The sequence below is a fragment of the Tribolium madens genome, unplaced genomic scaffold (genome assembly GCF_015345945.1).
Source record: "Tribolium madens isolate multiple individuals breed KSU strain unplaced genomic scaffold, Tmad_KSU_1.1 Scaffold_97;HRSCAF=244;Tcas5.2_LG3a, whole genome shotgun sequence".
Taxonomy (NCBI): domain Eukaryota; kingdom Metazoa; phylum Arthropoda; class Insecta; order Coleoptera; family Tenebrionidae; genus Tribolium; species Tribolium madens.
Window position 1 is genome coordinate 9,307,561 of NW_025401069.1, and position 19,460 is coordinate 9,327,020.

General features: G+C 33.3%; 2 protein-coding genes across 16 annotated transcripts in view; one reads left to right on the plus strand and one right to left on the minus strand.

Moving 5' to 3' along the window:
• Positions 1 to 40: 40 nt before the first annotated feature.
• Positions 41 to 11,147, plus strand: LOC123014738. Of its 6 annotated transcripts, none has more exons than XM_044413990.1 (5): positions 41 to 111; positions 8,893 to 9,031; positions 9,163 to 9,330; positions 9,386 to 10,558; positions 10,608 to 11,147. In XM_044413990.1, the coding sequence occupies exons 1-5, from the start codon at positions 86 to 88 to the stop codon at positions 10,968 to 10,970; spliced, it is 1,869 nt and encodes a 622-aa protein (XP_044269925.1). In that variant the 5' UTR covers positions 41 to 85; the 3' UTR covers positions 10,971 to 11,147. The 6 variants fall into 6 exon arrangements, with proteins under 6 accessions (XP_044269925.1, XP_044269923.1, XP_044269927.1 ...); XM_044413988.1 differs by having other exon boundaries at positions 44 to 111; positions 9,383 to 10,558; XM_044413992.1 differs by lacking the exon at positions 41 to 111 and adding an exon at positions 405 to 488 and having other exon boundaries at positions 9,383 to 10,558.
• A 1,093-nt stretch (positions 11,148 to 12,240) lies between these two features.
• The window catches only part of LOC123015120 (potassium channel subfamily T member 2), a 121,342-nt gene continuing 114,122 nt past the window's right edge, over positions 12,241 to 19,460 (minus strand). For 8 of the 10 annotated variants that reach the window (XM_044414617.1, XM_044414614.1, XM_044414610.1 and 5 more), the window contains 5 exons: positions 18,693 to 18,878; positions 18,460 to 18,645; positions 16,353 to 16,448; positions 15,860 to 16,065; positions 12,241 to 14,586 (listed from right to left, as the gene is read on the minus strand). In XM_044414617.1, the coding sequence (XP_044270552.1) occupies positions 13,872 to 14,586; positions 15,860 to 16,065; positions 16,353 to 16,448; positions 18,460 to 18,645; positions 18,693 to 18,878 (1,389 nt within the window). In that variant the 3' untranslated portion in view covers positions 12,241 to 13,871. The remainder of the gene's footprint in view (positions 14,587 to 15,859; positions 16,066 to 16,352; positions 16,449 to 18,459; positions 18,646 to 18,692; positions 18,879 to 19,460) is intronic. The other 2 variants (XM_044414613.1, XM_044414615.1) reach the window with 2 other exon arrangements.

Consider the following 19,460-nt stretch of genomic DNA (forward strand, 5'->3'; position numbering starts at 1 on the left):
GTAATTGCTAAATGGATGTCGTTGAGTGAACATATAAAGCCCACATTTGGTAAAGTTGAATTTGTCAAGCGCACATTTGCATTAGATGCGAATCTTAGATAAGCCGAAAAGGTAAGTTTAATTCTATTTATTTGAAGTATGTACATACATATGCTTTTGTGTATTTGGGTGATGGAAAATACGAATGTTCTTTTTAGAACTACTCGCAAAAATTGAAACTCTTATTTTCAGTGAGTCAGATTTGATGATTAAAAGCATACAAGTAGAGATAATTTTCTTTACATTTTGTAAATTAGGCAATAATATGATCTTAATATTTGCAAGCGCTGTTTTTTCTGTGAATTTTGTTATCTCAGCTATATGGTATTGTTATTTACCATGTATCGTTGATAAGCCGCAATTATAAAAGCGTTTTAGAACAACAACGGGAATATTTTCAGTGCTTTAGCCAAGGGAGTATAACTCGTTCTTCAGTAATTCTTTTAAAGGTAATTATTGTTGATTTTTTTAACACAATTGAAAAATTAGTTATTATTTCATAAAAATATTTATATTTGAGTGAGTGAGTAAGTAACAGAAACCAAAAAAGTGGTTAAGTTATTGCTAACATTTCTATATTAAAAAAAAGAAGCTTAGGTATACTTAAACAAAACTAAATAAAATGTGTTAACTGATTTATGTTTTTGATAAAATTAAAAATAATAGCTTTAATTAAGCAACGTAATTTCAGTATTATAGACTTTAAAGTTCTCATGCATTATTATTGTAAAATTCATGTCACTATTCCTTCGAAAAACATTTAATTCATATTGTTCTTATCAACATTATTCCTTATTGGTTGTGTTGTTGGTTGCCTACAAGTTTGTTTAGTTAGGAGGAAATAATTAGAATAACAATGGTGGTAATTTTACTGATATAATTTTTTTTCCTAATTTATCTTTTTATATCACATTATTTGAAAAGTTGAAGTTATAAAAAAGTGTTGCAATTGTCTCAGTGTAAAATGATACAAATGGAAATTGGGTAGGTAACCTTTTATATTGTGTCTTTTCAATTTTTACTAAATACAATGATCATTTATATTTTTTGGGTTTATTAAACTTTATACAAAGCAAAATCAAAACAGGCCGAGAATGCCAACCTTCTTTAACCAAACTGGGCTCTTGTAATATTAGATATTTGTATTATTGTCTGTTGCAAGCGCAAAATAAAAAATATTTAATTCAATTATTTTTACATCTAATAAGTTATTATAGAAATAAGTCAATTTTAAAATTTTCATTCAATTTTCATGTTTCCAGATTAAGTAATTTGATAATAATTGCGTACGTGATACGAGTCATTATTCATACCTACTCGAAAACTTTATTTGATAATTTTCATCCGTATCAGGCTCTTCATGGTCGAGGAAAAGCCGTGCTTTTAAGCTTCCGTGACCTCAGTAAAGTAAAACGCAAAACATGAATTTGTATGAAACCCTCATTGTTCACCCTTTATGGAAATAGTTTATCATCACTGATAGTACAGATACCATCGTAGTTCCCCAAACCTTGACAGCCATTTAAGCTTTACAAGGATTTCAACAATTATTAATGCCCATTAACACTTTCCTTAAAATTTATATCAAAAGCAAAAATGTCCATATCTCGAAAGTGACGTCAGTAGATAATCTCTTTATTTTTACTATATAATGTAATTTACTATCTAATGTCGATATAATCCTTGTTGATTTATCGAGAAACTATCAGTTTTATGACAAATTGTTTTAATCTTCTGATATTTTTGATCTGATGAGTATCCAGCATTCTTAACTGATAAGAGACAAACACACACCCATAACTAGGTTAACATTGTTACACAACATGTTTCCAGTAAATAGCGGTGGTTATATTTTTTAATAAATTAGTTTTAACGAGCAAGTTACATAATACGACATATAATTCACTTAACTAGTGTTCTACTATACAATTTTCTGGTCTCTTCATCGCACCTTGAAATTAATAATATAATAATGTTTATAAACAGTACTCTAGAAAAATAAACCGTTTAATTAAACCGTTCCCAATTTGCTTAAACGTTTCTAATTGATTTCTACCCAGGACGAAAGGCGAAACTCCAATGCGTGACTCTTTCAAATTATTTTAATGATTTCGCTGGGTTGGTCGTCCTTGATCGCCTAACCTTGCACTTGTACCATATTATTATATGGCAAACGAAAGGCACTTGATGTTCGCCGGATTTCCGTTCAATTAGGACCGACGTCTATCCCGGTGATACACGCCCAGGTATTTACGCGAAAAATTGGGTGCGTATCCAAGACTCGTCATTATAGATACAATTTTTATTTATTTAAAATTTTTAAACATTTAAGAACGTTTCGCCAACTAAGTTGGCATCATCTGATCAACGTTAAAAAAAATCAGTAAATTAATTTAAAGAGTGTTACTTTCGATTTAAGTATCGTTGACCGAAAAACGACCATCAAACAAAGGAAAAACTAGATCGAATTTCTCGTTTTTTAGAGTGGATGAGTTTCTTGATCCAAATTAATAGTTTGTTATGAAGCGCAACTGCATAACACATTGTATTGTTGTAAAAATTGTCGGTCCAACAAGATAAATTGAGGATATGCAGATGCAAAATAAATAACAGGTTTTGTTGTTGCAATGCATTATTAAGCGCATCTGCTTCCGACTAAATCACTTTTTATGTAATTTTTATAACGGTACTTTTAATTGTTACAACGCATTGATTTACATATTATTTTAAAAGTATTTTTCTGGTTTAATGTTTACGTGAGAGAAATACTCAAACCGTAAAGTTTTGATCTTCATGGTGCACTTGAATTTCGTTTCAATGAGCTTTTACGTTTGAAGGCTGGAACAAAATTCTGCCAAAAATACTTCCGTATTTTTTCTTTCTGTGTGTATTCAATTTTGGATTATTTTAGTTAAATGAATTAACTTGAATCGTTATTAGTAAATGTATTTATCAACTCAATGATTACATCGATATCAATAATCTACAATAAGATTGTTTACTTACTTTTTTATTATTTTGATCACTATTTATTTTAAGGAAACAACTATTCTTTGAAAGTTCTGATAAGAGAAAATTTCTCGGGAAAATATTTGTGCAGAACTATTTTTACAGACAGGCTAGAGATAATCTAAGGCAATGAAACTAATAAAGATACCAAGATAAAAAGATTTAAAGGAAAGGTGAAAAACTCATTTCACATTTTAACTTTTCAGTTTTAATACTACGTTGTTTAAAGCCAATTATGAAACAGAATAATGATGCATTTTTGACACGTTTTCTTTAGATTCTGAAAAGTTAATTTTAATACGAAATGGAGAAATAATCTTTGTAATTAAATTAAAAGTTAAAATTTTAAATTAGGTTGAGAGAGCGAGCAAAATAGTTTGACAATTTGTTTAGTAATTCCATTGTGTTTGCTAAATAATGTAATATGAGGAAATCACATTTTCGTTAAGTCGATTAAAGTTACTTGACAAAATTCGTAAAATTAGCAAACAATACTATGGTAAATGATACTCTCGCGATATTTCGAGTTTTTTGTTTGTTCATTTTTAATACAAAACAAAACAAAACGACGTAATATTTATTGGAAAATTTATTTTAGGGATTATAGTGATGTGATTATAATCATTTATGTGGAAATTGCGAGATCATTTTCGATATGAATCTTAAAAACTCGTACAATCATAAAGAAGAAAATTTTACATAGCAACATAATGATTTTATTCTTATATTCAAATATTAAAAACTGAATTTTATGACGTTGCAAAAACGATTTTGTTTTATGTTCAAATAAACAAATTTTAACTTTTTTGCAGGAACGAGTCAAAATATGTATAAAGTTTTTATTTAATTCACTTCACTTCACTTAATGCAGTCGGTATGACCACGAATGACTTGAATTTAAAGATTTGGCCTTTTTCCAAAGCAAAACAATTTTATGCACTTTGCATATAAAATTATTAAATAAATAATAATTTAAACAACTTAAATAAAATGTTTCAATTCCGGTCACGATTCAGCAATTATGGCAATCGCATAGTTTTGTGGCTAGATTTAAATGACAGTCTTCTAATTTTCGTGACGATGGTACAATGTCAGTGTGAATTATTTACAAGAATTTTTTTCTGAGTCGATTGAGCGCTAAAAAATGTAATAATTATCCACTTAACTAATTAATTACGCTATCACGCTAAATATTGTTGCAAGGTAAAATTGCAATAGTCAACATGAAAATACCATGGAATCGAACCACTGAAGGCCACTTACAAACGATGCGATATACAGCAAAGTTCCAACTTTAGTTAGTAACTTTCAATTTTTCATCCAAATTCAGCGTTTTTTTAATTTATAGTGCATTGTTTTACAGTTTGTTTAATGTTACTGATAACAGATTAAATATTTTGCTCGTGCCTTGAAAAAACCACCAAGGATCCCGTTTGTTAAAAGTGGTGGCAAGAAAACTATAAGACTAGTGATAAAATTGATTGTGATACAGTGCGACTCAATTCTTTGATTTCCACACTTTATGGTTCCGCAATTTCGTAAATAATTCTCGTGAGAAAAATTGTTACCCAATTTTATTACCATAAGCTGTTTTAAAGTCAGCGTTTTGTGGTGCTGATAAGTCTTATCGGACTTATCTTCCGAAAAAGATATCCAGGAAGTGATACTGAAATGCGAATTCCGTAAATAAAAAATTGCGATTCCTGCAGCGCATGCCTGCTTCCTGCAGGGTGAGTGAAACAGCAACCCTCTTCAGTTTTCAGCCGTGCTGAAATCTGCACCGATTCAGTGCAAGTGCAGTGTAAACACGATCAATACCTACGTGAAGAAAACATGTCGGCCACGAGCACCCCTAGGTATGTCTTTAGTAAAAAAAAATTGCAAAATTTGTGCCAATGCACAGCGAGACGTGAAAAATTTGCATTGCTATTGTTATGTCGACATCCTGTAGCCTTGCGATTTTTGATAAGTCTTGTCATTGCCGGTGTCTGGTGACAATGCACGTGGGCTTTACCGGTTTTTAAAGTTCCTGCGGAAGAGTCAGTTTTGAGGATTGTAAAAAAACAACGTGGAAAAAGTTGTGGACTCACGAAGCCCGCTTTTTTCCGTTTTGGCATTAGGAGTTGCGTGACGGCAATATTAACTCTCCCTCTCCATTTACGCTTCTAGTTTTATAGGTTAGGTGGTCAATTAATGCTTTAATCGAATCTTAACACTATCACAATTACATGATTACAATAATTAAATTTAAATTGTCAGGGTCATACAGCTCCTGATAAGAATGAAGAAAATTGTAAACACTCTAATTACATAATGTAATTAAATTAAAAATATCGTAAGAATTACGATCTAAATTATATTACCTACTTAGGTATACCTAAAAGATGCCTCTTTGTGATTTATTCGATCTCAAAAAATGCGGTTCTAAGGTTCTAAATTAGCATTTTTGTATGTAACTATTTAAAAGAGAGTTTATTCCAAAGACGTACAATTTTAAGAGGAAAAAATCGGTATTTTATTTATTTTAGTTTATTATTAATTAAAAACGATGGAATAAAGCATTACATTGTTGGGAGGAAATAATATTTAATCAGATCCACTCAGGTTTTTTTTTGCTCGAAAAACGCGGAACAAAATAAATATAAAAAATCTTTATCAATGTTCTAAAGGTCAACATTGTTACAAAATCCTGTGGAATTTAGAAATAGATTGTATTTTATCAACTTGAAAAATCTATTATAAATAGATGAGTATGGATCTTTTACTCGTAGTTTTGCTTCAGTAGGTATCAATTAATAATAGTTCCCTTACTTACAAATTCTGTAAGTATTTTATATTTTAATAAGTTTTGCAACATCCATAAAAATATTCATAAATACTGCTAGTTTGGAAAATTACATTTTGTACCTAATTCATTTAAAATTCTTAAACAATTTGATTTCAAAATTAGAAATTTGTAACATCGGAAAGACAATTTTCAATTTTATTATTATTACACTATTGATACAAATATTTTTACCTTTAATTTACAAAATATTAAGTAATTTCTTGTGTTAAGAAACAAAATTTAAGTAATTGTAGATTATTCATAAAGGGTTGATACCTGTCAGTTGAAAAAAAAAACACTTGTCAGCAAATATTTATTCGAAATGTACTAGTAATATGTATTTTTTGATAACCTACATTTCTTTTAAGGCTCTAATATACCGTGCGATCAAATAAAAAATAAATTAAAGTAGGCGTCGATTAAACTCTACAGTTGGCAACACATTGGCTAGGAATCTGGGCTGGAAATTTTCCACACAAACTGAAAGTGAAAATGACCATCCACCGTTTTCCTCTTGTACAGCAATAAAAAATTTCTGCTCTAAAGTGAACATTATTTCACTCAAAAGGAATAAAACTCAAACTTGTCAAAGTTTCCGCTGACATTTGATGTCAAAAATCAGGATTGCCATCTGAAGGACTTTAATCACCGCCTACTCTAATTTAATTTTTTTTTGATTGCACGGTACTAATTTGTTTACATCCATCTAAATGGTGGATTTAAAAACTGAATTTTTAGGTCAGTAGTTGCATAATTGTGCTGAGTTTTATTACACCTTATCAATGAGTTAATAACACACAGGTAATTTATAATTATCCAGTGTCCTCATTTTATAAAACTTGGACCTGCATGTCAAAATATTTTGTAAGTTGTTTGTCATTTTGTTACATTTGATACGTATAAAAGGGGCTACAATTTTATATATTTTTTATTCCATTTTATTGATAGGTAAATTTATTTAACAACTTATTCAAGAACAAGTAAATAATTCATCTCAAAAATGATAATTGATACGGTACGAGTAGTAATTTTGCAGTGAAGACTTCTCAAGTACCGTGCGATCAAAAAAAAAAAATTAGAGTGGGCGGTGATTAAAGTCCTTCAGATGGCAATCCTGATTTGTGACATCAAATGTCAGCGGAAAGTTTGACAAGTTTGCGTTTTATTCCTTTTGAGTGAAATAAAGTTCACTTTAGAGCAGAAAATTTTTAGTGCTGTACAAGAGGAAAACCGTGGTCATTTTCACTTTCAGTTTGTGTGGAAAATTTCCAGCCCAGATTCCCAGCCAATGTGTTGCCAACTATAGAATTTAATCTAGACGCCTTCTCTAATTTATTTTTTATTTGATCGCACGGTATAATTTGATCGTAAATAGCATTTCATTACTGCCAAATGCATTGTTTTTAATTAATGAAATATTAAACATAAAGTGAAGTTGGAATTTAAAATGATCATCATGAAAAAATGTTTGATTTTTACACATATCTTATTTCTGAAGAAAATTGCACTAAAATGGAAAAACAAAGCAAAATAAAACTACCTATAAACATTTTAAACATTCAAAATAATAACTGTTTTATTAGTTTTCTGAACGTATTTTCTTCTCACATCCGGTAGATAAATTTATCCTCGATTTATCCATTACACTCTAATACTCATCAAATAGTACCTACTTATTGTTAGCCGATTAAAAATTAATTGACTGTTTATCTACATTTGATTAATGATTACTGTTTTAATATTTGATAAATAACTAATTTCTCGGCATTAAATAATATCTTAAATTGTCAAATTCCAAATTGTTGATTAATCTCTAATCAAAGATATTGTGCAAACAATTAAATTAGAAATGATCGAGAAATACAAACAATGAATCTTAACTCGTGCAATACTCATAAACAAGAAATAAAAAATTGATCAGGAATTCAAAAGTGGTACAATACGCTTTAAAAATTTTACGACTCTGGAACGATTCATGACTATTAAACGATAAACTCTGTTAAATATTAGTCAACTCCTCGCATTTAACCCTAAAAATGGGTAAGCGATACCAATTTCTGAAATGTTAAATTGTTAACTGAAATTGAAGAAATTCTAAATATTTGTTTTAAGTTGTTTAATAATAAGCATTTGTTTAATTATTAACCGAGTTGATACCTATGGGTTATTCTTAACAAAATTGTTGTTTTTTTTTTGTAAAAATACATGTATGAAACATCACAAAATCTAATTAATTGAAGCTTATTTTTGCAACAATTATTATTAAAAAAAACAAGCAATTTTAAATAATTGAATAAGTACCTAATTTTAATTAATTTCCTTTTAATTGTAAAGGTGGTTCACCTCAGATGACTCATTCATTTGTACAATTGTCATTGTCTAACATTGCATAAAAAACTGTGACATTTAGTCTTTTAACATATAAATAGATGTAAGCGACTAAAAATGTAAGAGACTTTCTCTTGCTTCAATTTCTTTTGTCACTGAATAAAGAACAAGTTACCCTTGAACAGTAAAAGTTACTAATTAACTGAATAAAAAAAAGAACACTATTTAACGATTACCGATACAATTGGGTTCAGTTCCAGCAGACTATCCTTTATATCGATTTATAATTACTATAAAAACCTTTGCTCATTCATTATCCTGTCATCGTAAAATGCGAAACAAAAAACTCCATAGATTTCCATGGAACGAAAAGACATTAAACTTAGATTTCCATGAATCGTAAATCTTCAAAACAATATTCTAGAGTTCATTACGGCACGCATTACGCATTTCATTACAGTCCCGATATCTCCTGTGATGGCCAATACTTTGTATACAATTTTCTAATATTTGTTACACTTGGTTACCAAAACGGAACAAAGATTGGAAAGGCAACGTGCTGTTCACACTTGGTGAACATTCGTGTTCGGTAGCGCACACGGCTCGTCCACTCCAAGAGCTCCATTGGCGAGTTTGGATGAGTGAGGCGTGAAAATGTGCGGTTATCCTACAGATATGTCTTTGTGTAGGCGAAAACCCGGATTTCCCGGATCCCTCACCGACTTGCACAGGTTCCGGAAGACTGTGCACGGACACGACGGCTCCAGTAGAATTGTTATGGTCAGGAAGACCGACCAGAGGACATTCGCATCTAAAGAAAAGGGCCAGGTAAACGGCAAGACGAGCAAACTGTGCCCTTTTTTATGTTTGTGTTGCAAAAAGGGTCAGTTTGACCGCGTCAAACTATTGAACCACGCATTCCTGGAATCATGCAGATGCTTTCACCTTTTTTTACACAGGAACCGAAATTAGAGACGATTACGCGTGAAACGATCGAAACATTCCGAGGGCAACGGACCGAATGTAAAATCACCACAGAGAAGAAAGGCTGTGAAGACAAGTTCCCATCTGATTTAATCGAATCATTACAAGTATCTAGAACCCCTAAGAGAACTCTTTCGAATAAAGTACTTATTTCCCCGAACAATATTTAACAATTTTTAATTCTTGTTCTTTTAGAAGAAAAGAAATCCAGTTATGGAATTTGAACAAGAGTGCCTTGCGGCTCATAATGAGTACCGAAGACGTCACGGAGTCCCTCCACTAAAACTTGACAGAGAAATGTGCAAAGTTTCCCAACAATGGGCTAATCATTTAATCAGTAGAAATATTCTTCAACATAGCAATAACAAAGATTATGGCGAAAATTTGTTTTGTATGACATCTTCAAATCCCAAGGTTGCAGTTTCAGGAAAAGAACCAGTAGATGCCTGGTATGGCGAGATCAAGGATCACACTTTTGGTACCGAACCAACTAGTTTGGCATCGGGTCACTTCACTCAAGTCGTTTGGAAAACTAGTGCCAAACTAGGAGTAGCTTTTGCAAAATCTGGTGGAAGGGTCGTGGTAGTTGCCAACTATGACCCTCCAGGGAACTACGTTGGAAATTTCAGTAAAAATGTACCACCGGTTGGTGGTTTTTCGGGGAATAACAACAATAACAACAACGAGGACTGCTCTGAGGCACTTTCTAAATTGTCCATCAAGAACGGAAGTACCAAATCCTTCCCCACCAGTAAAGATGTCAAAAATGGTACGGAAGGAAATTTTGAAGCAGACTTTATCAATGCCCATAATGAGTACAGAAGGCGTCACGGGGTACCACCCTTGAAACTCGATAAGAAACTTTGCAAATACAGTGAAGAGTGGGCAAAACATCTTGCAGCAAAAAACATTCTCGAACATCGCCCTAGTTGTAACTACGGTGAAAATATCTTTTGTATGTCCTCATCAGATCCAAATTTTACCATTTCTGGTAATACACCGGTGGACCATTGGTACGAAGAAGTGCGATTCCACCCATTTGGTCGTGAACCTAACAGTCTCAAATCTGGTCATTTCACTCAAGTTGTCTGGAAATCAAGCGAATTATTGGGAGTTGGGGTGGCAAAAAATAGCCAAGGCAGTATTTATGTGGTAGCAAACTACTCCCCGGCTGGAAACTTCGTTGGGCATTATGTTGAAAATGTACCACCACTCACCTTAACACCGAAAACCGAAAGTACCGACAAAAAAGTTTTGTTTTCACAAGGAACCAACAATGACGGGTTCAACCAGTTCGCGTTGGATGGTTTGAAAGTACATAATGAGTACAGGCGCAAACATGGAGTTCCGGACTTGAAGCTTAACAAAGAGGTCGGTAACAGATGTCATTTAGATTTAATATGTTAATTTTAAATTTCAGTTGTGCGACTATGCACAAGAATGGGCTGACACTTGTGCGAAAAGCGGAAGTATGTGCCACCGTGCCAACAACCCCTATGGGGAAAATATTTTCTGTGTGTACTCTTCTGATCTTACGCACGTGCCCTCCGCTCGTGACGCTGTTAAAGAATGGTACGACGAAATAAAAAAACATTCTTTCGGAGTCGAGAGTGTCAATCATGGTACGCTCCATTTTACCCAGATTATTTGGAAAGGTTCCACCGATTTGGGGATAGCGATGGCCAAGAATAAGAAAGGAGAGACTTATGTCGTTGCGAATTACAATCCTCGAGGCAACTATGTTGGCCAATTCGTTGATAACGTGCCTAGACCACGATTCTGACCTTTAAAGAAGTAATTTTATTTTATACAACATTCCATTATTAAGCCAAAGAATTTTATTATTTTTATTTTTATTATTAGACGGTACTGGCTATAACAAATATATTCCTGATAAGTATTATTATTACTAATAGTGAGAGTTAAGCATTCAGCTCATACCAAAGAGCGTATTGCACTGTACATAATATAATCACTTGTAACAATCAATATTCTTGTAGAGGTTTCAACATACTCGGTCCATTTTTTGTATTTGATATAGTTGATAGACTGTGATTCTTTAAAGACTGTCCAAGTTGTTGGTTGACAAGTTAATCACCTGCTCTTGCAACAATCCGTCAGCATTTCAATACCACGAGCTTATCACTCATTGCTGATCAAAAAATACATCAAATTATTCAAAGCATTTACACTAACAATGCGATAACTACTCTGTGATGTAGATCAATTATCTGTTGATTTAAACAGAACGTTTTGTTAAATTTATTAGCAAAATATATGATGTCTAAGAAACTATTTGAAGTAGTTAAGTATTGTATTTGTGAAGTTCTTCCAATTGTTGAATTTTGTAACACCTTAAGATAATCATTCAATTTTTTATATATGCACAGTGTTAAGGAAAATGTTTTTCCACTTCTAGTACAAATTGTTGATGTTTATCTTATCAATATTCTTAGCATTTATTATTATAATTATTTATTCCTTTGTATGTGATGATAAAACGTGTGGACTGATTATTTTTTGTTCATATGGGCAATAAAAATAAAATTCCAAAGCAGAAAAGTGTTTTATTGACGACTAAAACATTAAATATATGAAAACAAAATAAAATTTGGATAAAATAAATTGATGTTCATGAAAAACAATGCAAAGAATCTTTACCAGAAGAAATATCTGGCGAAGTGATGGACAGTTTAAAAAACTATTAACATCAAAGTTGTAGATGTCGATGGTGTTTCTTCAACAAGAAAAGTTGTTAAGTAATGAAGCACAAAATAATGTATAACTAATGGTGGTACATTTGGAAAATACTATATTAAAAAACAAGTGTTAGGTACAAGAACCCTCATTGATAGTATAGCAAACGTGAAATGTTAAAATCGAATTTGCTCTACTTATATCCAGCGAAAACATAAGTAGATATACAAATTTTCTTTTATGTTTTACGTAGGTTTTTCATTTGTACTTATTTCTCGATGTTTTTTTCTTGTCGAGAATAGTACGAAAGCATGGGCGGGGTGGTAAGGATACGTAGGTATAATGAAACTACATAATGAAAATACAATGTATATAATGTGCTATGACAGTATTGACTTTACTGTACATCAAATGTAAGCGTATTCAGTAAAGGTTCATCCACTCTGTAATGTTAAATAATGAATTAGTTTGTTCGTGCTGTTGCAAATGCACATTGTTGAAAAAATCATGAAATAAAGTTTGAAATCTGACCAGCAGTGTGCATTGCAATAATTCATTTAATTATTTTTTATACATGGTCTAACAGTAAATTTTAGATTTATTTAAATATTTATATCTATGATATTTAAGTAAGCAAACTCTGAGAACTATGAAACAACTTTATGTACAATATCCAGTTGAGTTATATAAAAAGTATTATTTTATAACGTATCAAAGACATACGTCCGGCACGCAGGCCGATACGTTTCTCTAATGTATCATTCAAATAAAGCAATAGTACCAAAGCATCGGTTTTGTATTCGAAACCCTTCACAATTTCGTCACTCTAGAAAAATATATGTCTACGACACTTATTTCTTTAGATATGTTTTCTTTTTTGTTTAATAAGTGTACTTATACGTCGCGATTATATTGGACCACACCCACAGTCTTTGTCTAATAGTTACAGCTCAAGGGATTCTAGACATGTCGGTGGACATGAACAGAAAACTAGCATGGACGGTTTACACTAATCTACCAAAGCAAATCTAAACTTATTCCGCTTTTCGACGTATATTTTGATTTTGATTTGAGGAAACACCACAAACAATACGAATGCTGAAGAAAAACAGAGTGCACAAAAGTAAGAATCGTTGCGGTACGAAAACGTACCCACCTTGCGAGATTAAGCGATAATCTCTCTCAGAAAACACCGAGCAATTCGCAGAAACCATTCCACTTCCAATGCACCTGCAAACTTCTCATTTGCAATTAAGAAGTTGAAAATTTTGATTGAATTAAGGAGAATGATCGCTGTTTATAGCTCGGTGTGGGTTATAGATTGAACTTTACCAACAGATATTCTAACTACAGTATTTGATCCCTCATTCAACATACCTGAACGAATTATACTGATAAGCAGCCTTTGGCCTGCGTGGAAGAGACAGTTCAAGTTATTTACAAACGAAACTACAAATAGTAAATCTATTGAGCTATGTAGCGCATTACTGATCTGGACCACTCATCCAAAAAACACGAGTCTAGAATCAGTCTTAGGAAAAAAAAGTCGTCAATGAGAGAATATCGACATAAAACTAGTGCCTTGATGTGTGTTATTGGTGGGTGGCTACTAAGAATGATTTTTTAGATGAGTCGTAAATCGTCGAACTAGGCCTGGTGTTCGTTTGGTACGACCAGGAGACTACAACCGTTACAGAAAAATTTGGCTAGGCCAGGCCGACTGGCGAAGAACAATTTTTACAAACGTATCAGTCTAAATTTCTGATAGAAAGTTAATAAGGCCAAAAATGGTAGTAGTCAGGTCTGCCCCTAAGTTATACTAAACTAAATTTTGCAAAGAAACCGCTGAACTTCTCAGGGAGACCGGACCTAGAGACTATCCCGAGGCGAGCTACAAACTACGGCCTCGAGTTTCTACTGTGGAAGTGAGGATCTAGAGCCACTTGTTCCTTAAGCTACCCATTCTCCTCCCCCACATGAGGTTATATCATACGATCGTCCCTTGAAGGTGCTGCGGATCCGTCGCGGCGGACGACGGCGGCAACGCTGCTTGCTGCACCGGCGCCGCCTCCCCGAAGTTCGTAGGCACGTTGATGCCGAGGTTGAGCGGTTGAGGTAAAGAACTACTAGAACTAGGCAGGCCACTTTGTGCTAAGCTTATGGTGCTTCCGGTGTGTGGAGTAGTCGGTAGTTGCGCGTTCACCACCATAGCTGTATTACTAGAAATCACCGGTGGACTGTTCTCCTCCGGAGGAGTCACCTCCAAGCCTATACTCCCATTCAAGGCTATTTTGATCGGATTATTATAATTTGTTGAGAAATGTGATAGTCCTATATCCTCTAAACTGCTTTTCCTTCGCCCACTACCTACACTGGTCAATCCCTGCCTGAGTGAGTTTGATCTACGAAGAAGGATATCGTCGATGACTCGCAAGGAGTTGGAGCGGCCTCGCTGGTACCCCGCCACTGTCGGACTGTCAGGTAGGGAAAGAGAGTTTGATTTGGTGGTGGACAGTGGCGGAGGTCGCGGAGATTGGTACCCGGTTAGCCCTAAACCGGAACCACGACGACTGCCGGCTTGAGACGCCGCCGCCATTTGCTGGATGAGGGTCTGCGAACAGAAGCTAATGTTCGATTTGCGACGGCTGTTGTGGCGTTCGAAAGTCTTTTGGGCCGAAAAAGGACTCGGACGAACCAGATAACTAAAACAAAAAACGACACGATATTTCCATCTACAGTTAAATCGTTTTGCTAAGACCTACTAAAACTTTTATTACTTTTAAGTTAAATGCGGTATTGTTGAGAGTAAACCAGAAGGTAAACATATCATAAATCAGTGAAACCCACCCGGGCCGAGAAACGAAGGAAACAGGTCAGTTTTTAACAGGGTCGGATTATTTACTTTTTTCTTGTCTGAAAGGGAAGAGACCAGTACTTTCCAAATTCTGTAATCCTCTCTAATTAAGTATATTCTATTTTCTATGGTAATGCACTGGATCTAAAAAATTTCGTTGTCCTTTTGCATGAGTTTTTTTAATGAACGCACGTCGCGTCGCAGCTTACTTAAAATATTTGATGTAATTGTTATTGAAGTCAAGTAATTTTTTAAAGAAATTTCAAAAGGCCAGATGGTTAATGACAAGTTATTATTAAAATGGGGCAGGTAATCTTCTGGGAATTTTAGGAAAAACAAACACTTTTAAGCATCAGGTAATTTTGCAAAACTTTAAAACTTTCTTTTCATTTTATTTTGACTTTCGTGAGTGACTATTAATTTTCTTCTGAGCCTCCGTAAGTGATTGTTGCTTTGCAAAATTTTTTGAAATATTTGAAATGGCTATGTGGGGTCCCGTCGATTTTGACAACATCGAGTCATCAGAATTGGTGGAAGAAAATGAGGACATTGTAATGATTAGTTTCGTATCAGATGAAGGAGGCCCCTCTAATCGAAAAAGTTATACTTAAGTGGCCATATATTTATTTCAATTGTTTTTATATTTGTAATAAAGTTATCAGTAATTTATTGGTATTATTATTATATCTTATGACAATGCGGTAAGGTAAACTACAATTAAACCGATGTCACCAGCAAAAGAGTATCAATAAAAATAATTTTTTAATGATAGCTCGTTAAAACAGTACCTCTACTTTGCCTTAAATACGGCCCTGTTTTGTTGTGTTGGGTGCAATAACACTTACAAAGGAACGTGCCATTTATGGAGGGTTACAAATACAAGCCATTGTTTGGTTAATCCCTTATAAAGTGTCATAAAATTTTTAGCAGGTCTTAGCAAAAAATTTACTTTACTTGCCCACACTGGCAACAGTTTTTTTAGAAGTAAAATAAGTCTATGTAAAAAATCTACAAATCTACAATTCAAATAAGAAATATCTCCAAAAAAGAGACTTATAATAGAGTCGCTTGTGTAATATAGAATTTTTTTACTTATGGTATAAGGCACAAGGAGTACTCACATAATGTCGCCTTCTTCTAACTTTAGGTCGCAACTAGGATTGATGATGACATAGGACAAACTATTTCTTTTCTCGCTAACGTCGTTATAATCAATTGTTGGTAGATTTAAACTTTCCATTCTTGATCTAACAAGATTAGCTATTTCGGCTCTTTCGATCTGTTGTTCATGATTATCCTTTGCTTCGTCCGCCATATTGATGGAAAACTGCATAACATGTACAAAGAATGATTAAGATTGGATTCAAAAAATACGTTTGTTGAAGTGTGTCTAAAACTGATGATGCAAAGCGATGATAGCTCTTATCTATAGCTAGATTTAAGAGAGTTTCAAGAAGGCAATAAAGGATTTACGAGTGTGGTTACAAAGTGGCAAAGATGCGGTCGCAAATTTGTGCAAATGCAGAACGTGAAAAGTGTTTATTAGCTCACTTTTCATATTCTGGCCATGACAAGCCTCGAATGAGACCTTCTTGGAAGAGTTAGTCAACTCACCATCGAGTTACGTCGATCAGTACACCCCAAGCAATTGGTGCCCTCCTTAGGTCGGTAAGTTACACCTACTCTGTCGGGTCCAAGTTCCTCGTCAAGCTAACGGAAAAGCCGCAACTAGTTACGTGCACTACTTTGCTATATCAATGCAGTTAGATTCGCTAATAGTTAAAACTCCTTCCCTCTTCATTAGAAAGAAAGACATTTTGTGTATTACAATTGGCGATAAATTGGCAGTGTGACAACATTCACGCATTCCGATAGATCAAAGTTAGATGTTAGATTTCGTGCGCTTACATAGCTCATGCCAAGGATATGAAAATTCAAAGCTGATTCTTCTTGGACGCTGTCGGTGCGTGTGCTTTCGCTGATAGTGGTCCCAAGAAGTATATCACAATGTGTCGCTTGTTACAACATCGATTCGCGTGGGCATTTACGAAATCCTAATCTAAAATTTTTCTAAATCTAATTACAAGAAAAAAATGTTTTAACTCAGATAGTTGACTAAATTAGGGACAAAGCTTGCGATTCAAATAATGATATATGGATCATAATTAAACACAGAAAGCATGAAGTTCTTTTATCCTTTTGGTGAACGAAAATGTGCAGAAATGTTCGCGTTAATTAGAAACTTTACAGGTCTCGCTCAAGTTTTGGATCGTTATAGCAGTATCATCAACATAATAACATTAATTACAAGGAAAGTCAGATCTAATTAAAACCGCATTTGGATAAATATCTCAGACTTTTTTGGGAAACTGAGATTTAGTCGGATTTATTCCAGTTCGTAAACACCTGACTATAAATATGTAAAGCACAAAGACTTAGGTCTTAAAACGACTATATTTTAAAGTAAAGTGCTACGACCACTATTGTGTTTTACTTAAAAAACACACAAAACAAAACACCTCTAACCATAAAATAAGAAACATTAAACAATGATAAATATGCATTTTCTTACAAAAAACAACTTGTTTGCAACCACTACATTGTAAGAATTACAAAATAACAAATAGGCATTGGGGTAAAAATAAAACATATATCTTTACTTTTCTCAAACCGAGTTAGTTTTAAAAGCAAACCTGAAAAAATACAGACCGTAAATCTTAAGGATATTTATATAGGAGTGCAAAGTTTCATATAATTTTAGTAAGTTGTTTTTAAAATATTACTGTAGATAAGTGTTTTTCAATTTTATTGACGATTTGTATGAAGGGTTCAGAAGCCAATCAGTTAAGTAACAATTTTTTTCAAAATGATTTATGTGATTCAGAAATACTGTATTGTTAAATCTTTCAGTTGGTTTTGCACTAAGTCATTACTTTAAAATATTATCAATTCTCATTCAACAATGATTTTGTTTGTCAAGCGTTTTTTATATAACAAATTTTTAAAATATTTAATTATCTCATTTTTAATATAACTTGACTTACTAATTGGCTTCTGTATCTCTACACATATAAAATATTTTCATACAAATTAGAAATTAATACTCTTCATTGATATTTGTAGATCACTTTGAAAACTAAGCGAAGCTTTTTAGGCTTTTAAGTAGTTTTTAACACGGATTCCTAATTCTACAAATATACTAATTTCATAATTCTTAAAAATGTTTTCTAAATCTACATTTTGTTTCTTTATTTCTTTTATTATCATACCAAAGTTACAGCTTTATTTAACTAAATATTAATAAATGTTTTAGAATTTTTAATAGTTTTAAAATAATATTATATGGAACTACAATTATTCCAAGATTCATAAATTTTCATTAAGAAAACATACATTTTAATTAACAACTCCATGTTATCCATTTTTTAAAAATTTTTCATTTAAATTTGTCATCAAAATTTTGTAGATTTTTCCAGAAATTGAAATTATTTCAAGTATCTATCATTCATTAAAACGGAAAGCATATATAAAATCTTTTATTTCGAACCTCACTACAAAACTAAATAAAGGCTTTCGCGGCCTGTAACTGTGCAAAAGCAAAGCAAATAAACCGCTTAGTGGTGCTTGAAGAAAAGAGTGCGTATAAATAATTCGCCAACTATGTAATTTCGCAAATGCCCACAAATACGATTCGGAAAAGAAAAAGTTTCGCAATACTCACCGATGGCACACGCACGCAGCTCGACCAGGCGGATGAAGGGGCGCTCATACTCACATGAGAGGAGTCCGATAGAGAAGTGTCTTGAGTCCGATAAATACCGATAGGAATTTCGCAAGTCGTCGAACACAATTTCTGATACAACCGCCCGTAAGTTCTTATCCACATATCATCCTTAGTAATCTTCATCTAGAACAGCAATTTGAGCGAACTTCTTGGACTTTTGACAAACTTACCGAAGTGAGGAAGCCGGAACCGGGAGCTTGATCGATTCCCAACAGAAGTCGAACGAAGGTGATTACATAGTCCTTGACGAAGGCCTGATAGAGCAACGTGTCCAGCATGCTGGCGCTAAATACGCTGCCGGCCGCGAAAGGCAGACGAAACATATACGAAATGTGAGAACCTCGCTCCTTTTCCCTCTGGAATGCAAGAGTTTTGGATTATTGCGATAACTATCAAAGTTGGGATGTTTCCAGAAGCAAGAAAAAAAAGTAGATTTGTCAAAGCTAGTCAATGATATCCACTATTGAGTCTTGGCAGGAAATAAGTTTGGCAGTGCTTTGAGAAATCATCCATTAAGCTTTAAAGTAGGAAAAAGGAACAGGTGAGTAAATCAACCAACAAAAGCATTCAGTCAAACCACATACCAAGCAACTTTTGTTCAATGTGTTTAACTAAGTTTGGCAACAAGATCCTAAGTACGTTTATTTTTGTTGGCGAAAGAAGTTTCGTGACAAACATACAGAAGTTTCCAAATCTGGTTTTACGATTTACGTGAAAATAATTAGCAACAGAATTCCAAGAACAATCGACAAGTACTATCACTAATTAAGATTATTAACAACTACCAAATGATAAAGCAGACTGTGTGATAATAATTTAGCATCGGCCTAGATCTATGCAAATAAATATTTTTTATATTGTTTTAACTTCACATAACTGTTCCATAACGCGTTTATCAAACTACAGCAAAACCTCTTCTTTTATTTTGGATAATGCAT

Coding starts and splice junctions, on each gene's coding strand:
- LOC123014738 (XM_044413988.1), top strand. CDS start 86: ATGCGAATCTTAGATAAGCCGAAAAG. Junction 9,331..9,382: donor AGAGAACTCTTTCGAATAAA/GTACTTATTTCC, acceptor TTGTTCTTTTAG/AAGAAAAGAAATCCAGTTAT. Junction 10,559..10,607: donor ACTTGAAGCTTAACAAAGAG/GTCGGTAACAGA, acceptor TTTAAATTTCAG/TTGTGCGACTATGCACAAGA.